Source organism: Arachis ipaensis, chromosome B05 (genome assembly GCF_000816755.2).
Source record: "Arachis ipaensis cultivar K30076 chromosome B05, Araip1.1, whole genome shotgun sequence".
In the NCBI taxonomy this organism is placed as follows: domain Eukaryota; kingdom Viridiplantae; phylum Streptophyta; class Magnoliopsida; order Fabales; family Fabaceae; genus Arachis; species Arachis ipaensis.
The window spans coordinates 14,817,156-14,827,712 of NC_029789.2; the positions used below are offsets into that span (position 1 = coordinate 14,817,156).

General features: G+C 32.0%; 1 protein-coding gene and 1 long non-coding RNA gene across 2 annotated transcripts in view; both read right to left on the reverse strand.

The window, feature by feature from the left end:
* Positions 600 to 1,502, reverse strand: LOC107640226 (protein FAR1-RELATED SEQUENCE 5-like). The gene has a single exon (XM_021123628.1). The coding sequence runs from the start codon at positions 1,500 to 1,502 to the stop codon at positions 600 to 602; it is 903 nt and encodes a 300-aa protein (XP_020979287.1).
* The window catches only part of LOC110271780, a 14,660-nt gene continuing 6,082 nt past the window's right edge, over positions 1,980 to 10,557 (reverse strand). Inside the window, exons 2-3 of the long non-coding RNA XR_002362435.1 lie at positions 4,732 to 4,737; positions 1,980 to 1,992 (exon numbers count right to left, since the gene is read on the reverse strand). This is a non-coding gene — a long non-coding RNA (uncharacterized LOC110271780). The remainder of the gene's footprint in view (positions 1,993 to 4,731; positions 4,738 to 10,557) is intronic.

Sequence of the window (10,557 nt, forward strand, 5' to 3'; positions counted from 1 at the left end):
TACTGGGAAAGTGTCAATGGTTCTGAATTGGGCTAAAAGCTCGTTATTCCGATAATCACGTACCATTAGCTCCAGGTTCTGCACAAGTTCAAGAATAGTATGCTTCGATTGAAGGGATTTCTTGACTACAACGTTTATACTCTCGCATCGAGATGTGGTCTTAAACCCGGCGCAAAATTTATTCCTAAGATATGCATTCACCCACATTTCCTTCTTACCAAACACCTGCCTCGCCCATAGGCTATCTTGAAGTTTGAACTCTTCAACCGCTAGGTCCCACTCAGTCAGGAATTCACGAATGTCGATGTCCGCATATAACCATCGGTTAAATCGTGATCAGAGTGACGGCTCCTTCACGTTGGCCGTAATATTTTTCTGAAAATGCCATGCACATAGGCGGTGGGTTGCCTTCGGGAATACTAAAGTTATGGCTTTACGCATCGCCTCATCCCCATCTGTAACAACCACTGATGGCTCCTTCATGCACATCACCTCCAACATGTTCTGCAATATCCACTTATACGAATCAAATGTCTCATCCATTAGTAAACCAAAACCGAAAATGGTGGTCTGCTTGTGGTTGTTGGCCCCTGAGAAGATTACCAATGGCCGCCTATACTTGTTCTTCTTGTATGTCCATCGAACGCAAGAACATCCCCGAAGTACTGGTAATCGACTCGGCTGCCCCCATCGGTCCAAAACATATTGCCTAGCATTCCATCATCGGTCAAACTATACCGCGCAATGGCCATCGGATCCGATTCTGTCTTATCTTCTAAATATGCAAGCGCAGCGTCTGCATCGCCTTCCGCAATCGTTACATGCCTTCTTTTATCAATGTGATTATAGGCGTCCTTCTTTAAGAAGCCAACCAACGAGTATCCTCCAGCCATCCCAGCCATATATCGTACACTCTTCGCTGTCGAAATTCCATACTCGTTCAACCCATCTATCTGAGCTTTGGCGGCATTCGTGAGTGACCGGTACTTCGCAATCAAATGCACCATGCAACTAGGGATCAAGTCATTATTGTGCTTGTTTTTAATCTTCCTTACTCGCCATAGAGAAGCACTCTTGTCAAGGTATATGGAGAACTTTGCCTCGCAATTAGTCCTCGTTTCTGGTTTTTGAACCCTCATCCTATCTAACCGATTATAGTGCTTTGCATCTCTCAAACCTTGCCTGTTGCAGAAGAATCTCTGCCTTGTGACAATACCATCCTCATCCTTCCAAGAATCCCCCTTTCTAACTCCAAAGCCGTGATATTTTCCAAACTTCTTATAGAACTTATACGTGTCCTCATCACTCCTAAATACTTTCTTTATTATGTCTTCCACATCTATCCCTTCAACGTCACCAAATTCTCCCATGTCTTGGTAGAAAAATTCACTCTCGGTAGTATTGTGAGTCGTATCCTCATCCACATTCTTTGATCCATTTCTAGTGTAGGCATTCTCTTGACAAGCATTATCGTTGTCATACATCTTGTTGGTGGTTCCCATCTACAGATTCCAAGACAGAACAAGTCCACAAAATCACTATCAACCCATCTCACTTAAGTCGTATTCCCATTAGACAATAAATGAAGCCACTGACAACCACCTAAATGCTATTTCCAAACAAACCTATTCTAATGTCCATCATCCCTATTTAGGTAGCATGCTTAAACTTTTGTAATTAGAGTACACCGAAACGTTAGGAGAAGAACAAGTACTTTACTTTAAATTAGCCCTTTCTAAAATTTCTATCATCTTAGAACCTTCTCTAATAACATTCTACACCCAAACAGATTCAGACACAAACCTACTGCTATAGCAAACTTAAATACTCGCCAAATTAATGACACTAATCATTGCTAAGAATAAACTCCCATACTCCTCTGTACAGACATAACATACTAAAATAAAATCAGCCAACAAATTATTTGCCAAAAATATGCCAGCAATTCGGAATTATTACATCCTTAAATGACATAAAAATTTGCAGCAAAACCTACTTGTCATCACTTCAAATGTTCACATTCAAGGACCAAAAAAATTAAGTAATGCAAACAAAAATAGAAACAAAACCAAATTAACGAAAATAAAGAGTACATAATATTATCTCAATTAACTCTTAAAAAATATTCTCTTTTCATTCTATTGGTATTTAATAACATTCATTTTTTATCATACATAAATGAAAAATTTTAGGCATAGGCCAAATAGAATGATACAATGGGATTATATACTTCTGGGTGTGTTTGGATAAAAATTTAGAAACGGGAGTTTCTGTAAAATTGGTTTTACAAAATTGATTTTCATCAAAAGTAAGTTGGTATTGACGTGGTTTTTGTTTAACAATTTTTATACTAAAATTGATTATAGTGAACTAAGTGTTGTTCGTATCATATTATTCAAATTAACATTTCGATAAAATACATTCAAAACGACATAAATTTAAATAAATTTTTTATATTATTTTGTAATCTTATTTTAAGTATTTGAATAAATATTCATACTCATTTTTCTTGTACTCTCAATACTATTTAGTACTCTTATAGAATTAATAGAATCATAATATAAGAAAAAAAAATATTTCCATACAAAAATAAACAATAGGTCAAAATTTCATATAAACATGACAATTATAAGAATTCTATAAAAATAAATAAATGATATTAGACTTTATTGGATGCTCCCAACACTAAGTCAAACGGGCAGAAGCCCCCAAGATGTGCATCCAACCCTGACTTTTCTCCGAAAAGATTAGATTTAGTAATTATTTTAGCTTAGTGTTTATTTTAGCAATCAACAATGGATTCAATCTTCAGTTATGAACCCCATAAAAATGTTGCCATCATAATCAACCAAATTCAACTCTAATCATTTTCAGCAAAGAAACATGATTTACATATTTATATAAACAAGAAATTAGCTTAGTCACTGTTTCAACAACACAACAACAGATTCAATCTTCAGCCATGGTGTTTCACAGCAAATAATATTAAATAACTGATTATTCAGCAACACGACAATAAACTCAACTTTCAATCAATACCAAATTCCTTCCGTAACAAACTAATTTAACCTAACTAATTTCACTAACCCATTCAACTTTCAACAAAAATATCAGAGTGCAGTGATGAATGACGTCAACCAAATTGAAACAGAAAGAACACAGAAATTTCTTAAAACTCACCAGATCGGGTTGCACGTCGGAGGTTAACGGTGACGACGAAGCTGACTGCGATGCTCGAGGCAACAATACGACACCAACAACGTCCCACCGCGACTTGCTGCCTCTTCTGCTAGAGATGAACACCGCAGCGTAAACGCGAATCGGAGGCGGCGTCCGAGTTCGATACCGTGACGAAGATATCAGCGATGACGACCGGCCCCGACCCCGGCCCCGGCCCCATATAAGAAGCATTACAATCACTTTAGACTTTTATAATATCAGCAGTGTCATAAACTCATATAATAAACCCACGCATAACTTTTTCTTACTCCATCTCGAATAGAATTTTTTATCTATGGATAACATTACTCTTTTCTTTAGGGCCTCCTAGTAAAGTATACAACTCATTCTCAAACAAAAGAAGTCCGTATAACAACAGCCCAGGGAACCTATCTCCTATGACTTGCTTATTTAACCAAACCATCAAACCATTCTCCCTAATAAAACTCTTTAGCAGAACGGTTCCGTTCTTCTTTGTGCACAGATGTGACTTCACCATTAACGTGTCCTCCTCTAACGTTGACATACAATATCAACATACTATGATTATCTTTGATATAAGTACCACAGAATTTCCCATTAATAATAATACGAATTTATATTTCAAGAGAGTTTATGAATACTTGTTTTAACTTGTTTAGAGTTAAAAACACTGGATTGGGGACCTGGTAAGTTGGAAAGTCGGCCATGGCAGCCTTCCCTCCACCTCCAGCACTAATCATCACTTAAAGATTTTATGTTTCGGCCATAATCATTGTTGGGAATAAGAAGTATGACCACAATCCAATCAATCATGTGTCAAATAATTTGTCGTTGTTATTATATTAAAATGCTAATATAACAAGGTCCTTGATTAAATTTAGAGATTTATCATTGTGATAGTGATCATAAATATTGAGAGATAAATCTTTTATAATTTAATCTAAATTGTTCTAGGTCATAGGATTATTAAAAAGGACATTAATAATCCGAAAAGATCAATATATATATATAATGATCTTCATTGGATGAAAATTAATAGATCTCATTTATTAAATTATATATATAGATGGTGCATATAGAGATATGACCATTGAACTGACTCATTTTGAGAATTCCTAATGGTTATAATTACCGTATATTTGTCAATAGGATATTCTCAAGATGAACATAGTAATAGAGTTTCCTTTAACCTGCGACTGTCATAGTAATTAACAATGTATTTATTATACTTTGATTCCGGACACCTAATACCCTAGGGTGCTAGTTGAATGGATATTGGGTATGATTTAAATACTTGTAGAATTAATGATTAGTCAATAAGAAATCCGTCAACTCTCGGTAAAGAGTTTGAGATCTATGATTATAATGACTAAGATGAATAAAACCTTGGTCAAGGGGATTGAATGAATGAAGAAATGTGTTTTTTAGGTCATTCACAGTTCATTATAATAATGGTAACAAGTTAGAGTTTGACAATTAAACCATACTCTAAGGGTTAACCAAGAGCTGGAAAGATGGAAGGAATTATACTTTGTTCTTCTAAGGTTCTTAGTAAAAATATATTACTTCATACTATCGGGTCATTGAGGAGTGTTGCTAGACGCCAACCTTGATTAGTAAATTTAGTATGACTAATTTACTACCCACTTAGTATTGAACTTATGGGGTCACACACTAACGAGTGTTCTAATCTTTGCTGTAGAATTATTTAATTATTATTTTGATTTGATCAAATAAATAATTATATTGATTCAAATGGAATATTATTATATTATTTGCTAGCACCAAGAATATAATAATAGTATGATGATTGAGAATAGTAAATGAGATTTGAGAATAATTAGTTATTCTATTTGTAAACTTGAATTCTAAATTTGGATGAGATCCTAATTGATTCTGTTTCAAATTGAGTTATGATATGATTCATAAATTTGAAAGATTCAGATTTAAAATAACAAGATATGATTTAAATTTGAATTGAGATTCAAATTTAAAATCAATGACAAATCTCATACTATATATATGTATGCCAAGAGTAGAGGAAAAGATAAGAGAATAAAACACAAGAGTTTTATTCCTTTACTTCTATGCATATAAATGTATGTGAGCCTAATTCTTGGAGAAGAATTTTATGGTGTGCAAAGAGTTGCAAGAGGTTTCTCAATTTAGATCAGATGTCCATTGGTCAAGGAGTTGACAGCAAAGGTTGGTCTCGGTGTGGATACGCATAGCGCCTTCGTACCATCGAAGGAGAAAGTGATTTTTACTAGTGTACACACAAGTATTTAGATTTTATCTATATATATTAAATTATTGGAATAAAATTTAAGTACAAAATAGATCTTTAAGGATTACTTTCTTTTCTTCCGTTGCGTGTTATGAACACATGGTAATCCTTAAGTGGTATAAGAGCTTTGGCTTTTTTGTGTTTAAATTTTTATTCCTATTTTCAAAAAGTTTGTGAATTAATAGGATTAATTAAAAAATTTTAAGCATGAGATGCAATTATTTCCATTGAGATGATTTTCTAATAAATTAGTAGTTAATTTATTTTAATTATTTAATTTTGATTAAATTATCATTCTTTTAATATAAAAGTTATATTTATAATCAAATATTTTATTTGATTTTATTTATATATTAAATTTTATTGTGATTTTGATCACAATAAAAAGAATAAGATGCAAAATATCTTTTGTTTGTTTCATATATATATAACTGTATATATAAAGGTTAAATTTGATTTGATAATTTTTTAAGGTTAAACGTTAGTACATGAAAAATTAAATTTTGATTTGATTGATGTGTTATTTTGATTTGATTGATGTGTTTTGAACACTATAATTTTAGAAATTAGTTTTTCTGATGTTCTTGATTATAAAGAGCGGCCTGACAACCAGGAGTTTTATTTTCAAGATAATAATAAGTGTATATATTTGATGTATTAAGGATTTAATTTTATATTTTTACCTAGACAACTTGGGAGTATAAAATTTAATCCAAGAATACTGGTAGAAAGTCTCTAACAATTGAGATAAATCCTAAAAGTTAGGAGTTTGCCAAACAAATAAATTTATCTCTTGTTTATTTACAAGGAGCAACTTGACAACCAGGGCACTTGTACTAAAAGATAGAATTTATTTATGCATATGATGATGTATAAGGAGAATTAATTTTATGCTTGAACCTAGACTACCTAGAGGTATAAAATATAATTCAGTTAAATAATTGTCTGACAACCAGATAATTATTTGGGATTATAATTATATGGGATATAATTTAATCATATTTATTTGGAATAGGTATGAGTAACAACTTGACAACCAAGGTACTCATTCACATTTCTAAATATTTTTTTTTTCAGAAATATAGATTTCTTGATTTACTTTCATATTTTAAATTTTTAAATATGTCCACATTTTGTGTGGCACACTTGAAAGTAATATATTAAATACAATTTGAGAATTGTATTTTCAAAGGATTATCATTGAGATGATAATATTCTCCAATAAGATTGGCTTTGGAATGGTCAGAACTTTTGATGTATTTATAATATTATTTTACATGGGTTGTTTTGACAATCATCGGTTCTAATTTCAAAGGCATCTCTCCACTATTTAATACTGAACATCTTGAGAAGACATGGTGTCCAAAGTAAGATAGTATGACTATCAAAAATTTTGTTTAAACTAGTGGGAGTATTGGACGATATATTTTGAATTAAACAACTTTAGAAGTTGGAATGCCATTAGGCAAATATTCTCGCAAGCATTTTTGGAGATTTATTTTGTTACAAATAATTTATAATTGGCCTTAATATGATTAATATTTATGATCTTTTTAGAAAAACTCAATATGAGTATTGAGGATGAGAATCAAAATTGCTCTTAAGGGTTGGTTTGACCAATAATAAAGATATTGAATATTTTTATTATAAGAGCTTAAAGTAAAATCTCTAATATCTAATTGATATTCTATTGAATAGAGAATGAGATTCTCTCAACGCACAAATACTAGTACTTTATGTACTCCATCATGTTTAAAGAAACATAGAATTTGATTTAGTTAAGGATCACTGTTTGTTAAATATTTGCACTACATTTTAGAAATGTTGCTAAATTAACAAATTTTTACTAAATCAATTTTTTTATCCATATGAGATATGGAAAAGGCATAAGCTGAAACTCAAGAATATTAGAGTTTGGAGATGTCTTATATGTGTTAAGAAATTGCACAACAATAGAATTGATATTAGGTTCAATAAATGAGATTTATTGGTTACCCTGAAGAAATAATAAGATTATTTTTATCACTCTTCTTATGAAAAAATGTCTGTGATAAGAGGTTAAACTCCTTTTTAAAAAAGGGATTCCATCTTAAAGAAAGAGTGGGAGTACAATTACTTTTATTATAATTGTTTACTACTCAATAGAGGATATACTTTCTCCTGAAAGTATAAAATGTTTGATCGTCAAACTAACTTTTTGAAAAAGTAACCTATTTGTATAATGATACAATTCTATAAAGATAGATCTAATGGTTACTTAAATTTTTTTATAATCATGTTCAATAAGGATTGTCCTTAAAATAAAATTATGCAGTATTGTAGTGGGAGATTTCATGTTTTGAGAAAACATTATATTTATTATACATTGGGTGTATTTTACCAAAGGTCAAGCAAACATGCTCAAAAGCTAAAGTGTTTAAGGTCAAAAAGAGTTTTGATAAACACAAATGTGCATTAAAAATTATATATATGATTGATTGGCTCTAGTACAAGTGGGAGATTATTGTGATAATAGTATGCCCAAGATCCAATCTATCATGATTGGCTCTCGTGCAAGTGGGAGATTGTTGGGAATAAGAAGTATGACCACAATCCAATCAATCATGTGTCAAATAATTTGTCGTTGTTATTATATTAAAATGCTAATATAACAAGGTCCTTGATTAAATTTAGAGATTTATCATTGTGATAGTGATCATAAATATTGAGAGATAAATCTTTTATAATTTAATCTAAATTGTTCTTGGTCATAGGATTATTAAAAAGGACATTAATAATCCGGAAAGATCAATATATATATAATGATCTTCATTGGATGGAAATTAATAGATCTCATTTATTAAATTATATATATATACGGTGCATATAGAGATTTGACCATTGAACTGACTCACTTTGAGAATTCCTAATGGTTATAATTACCGTATATTTGTCAATAGGATATTCTCAAGATGAACATAGTAATAGAGTTTCCTTTGACCTGCGACTGTCATAGTAATTAACAATGTATTTATTATACTTTGATTCCGGACACCTAATACCCTAGGGTGCTAGTTGAATGGATATTGGGTATGATTTAAATACTTGTAGAATTAATGATTAGTCAATAAAGAATCCGTCAACTCTCGGTAAAGAGTTTGAGCTCTATGATTATAATGACTAAGATGAATAAAACCTTGGCCAAGGGATTGAATGAATGAAGAAATGTGTTTCTTAGGTCATTCACGGTTCATTATAATAATGGTAACAAGTTAGAGTTTGACAATTAAACCATACTCTAAGGGTTAACCAAGAGCAGGAAAGATGGAAGGAATTATACTTTGTTATTCTAAGGTTCTTAGTAAAAATATATTACTTCATACTATCGGGTCGTTGAGGAGTGTTGCTAGACGCCAACCTTGATTAGTAAATTTAGTATGACTAATTTACTACCCGCTTAGTATTGAACCTATGGGGTCACACACTAACGAGTGTTCTAATCTTTGCTGTAGAATTATTTAATTATTATTTTGATTTGATCAAATAAATAATTATATTGATTCAAATGGAATATTATTATATTCTTTGCTAGCACCAAGAATATAATAATAGTATGATGATTGAGAATAGTAAATGAGATTTGAGAATAATTAGTTATTCTATTTGTAAACTTGAATTCTAAATTTGGATGAGATCCTAATTGATTCTGTTTCAAATTGAGTTATGATATGATTCATAAATTTGAAAGATTCAGATTTAAAATTATAAGATATGATTTAAATTTGAATTGAGATTCAAATTTAAAATCAATAACAAATCTCATACTATATATATGTATGCCAAGAGTAGAGGAAAAGATGAGAGAATAAAACACAAGGGTTTTATTCATTTACCTCTATGCACATAAATGTATGTGAGCCTAATTCTTGGAGAAAAATTTTATGGTGTGCAAAGAGTTGCAAGAGGTTTCTCAATTTAGATCAGATGTCCATTGGTCAAGGGGTTGACAGCAAAGGTTGGTCTCGGTGTGGATACGCATAGCGCTTTCGTACCATCGAAGGAGAAAGTGATTTTTACTAGCGTACACACAGGTATTTAGATCTGATCTATATATATTAAATTATTAGAATAAAATTTAAGCACAAAATAGATCTTTAAGGATTACTTTCTTTTCTTTCGCTGCGTGTTATGAACACATGGTAATCCTTCAAACGTGTCCTCCTCTAACGTTGACATGCAATATCAACATACTATGCTTATCTTTGATATAAGCACCACAGAATTTCCCATTAATAATAATACAAATTTATATTTCAAGAGAGTTCATGAATACTTGTTTTAACTTGTTTAGAGTTAAAAACACTGGATTGGGGACCTGGTAAGTTGGAAAGTTGGCCATGGCAGCCTTCCCTCCACCTCCAGCACCAATCATCACTTAAAGATTTTATGTTTCGGCCATAATCATTGTTGAAGACTAATGGCTTGTTTAGAAGTTTGGGTAAATATTGTCTCATGCGGCATCATTGCCAGTTTGCCACCCTTGGATGAAAATACCTGTAGTTAAAAAAACACTAAAAATAAAAAAAGGGCAAGACGTGGTTCGGGTCCCAAAATATTAATGTGGGCCCCCTAAACACGAAAACAAATGGAACTGTGGGCCCAACTGTGTGTGCGACTACAAATTCATGAAAAAGGTTCAGCGAGAAATAGAAAGCATAATACAGAAAATTACTATTTAATCCATCCCGGGACCGTAACATGTTAATGTCATTGTCATCACATCACCTCCACCCAAGATCCTAAATGGGCCCAGATGGCCCCCCGGGCCCCACCCACCTCCCGGTTCTTTTATTTTCCCTCCCAAATGACCGTTTGAAGAACAAAATCAACAAACGCATGATGCAAATGTCATAACAAAATGTATATATATATATATATGAAAAAGTCTAAGGGCCAGCAACTTTGTTAAATTCTGATCAGCATGTAACCAGTAAAAAAAAGTGAGTCATTGGATAAAATTTCACACCATTAAAATCATTATTGATGGCTATTTGATGGCTACAAATCACAAAAATTGCTGACTCCCTAAC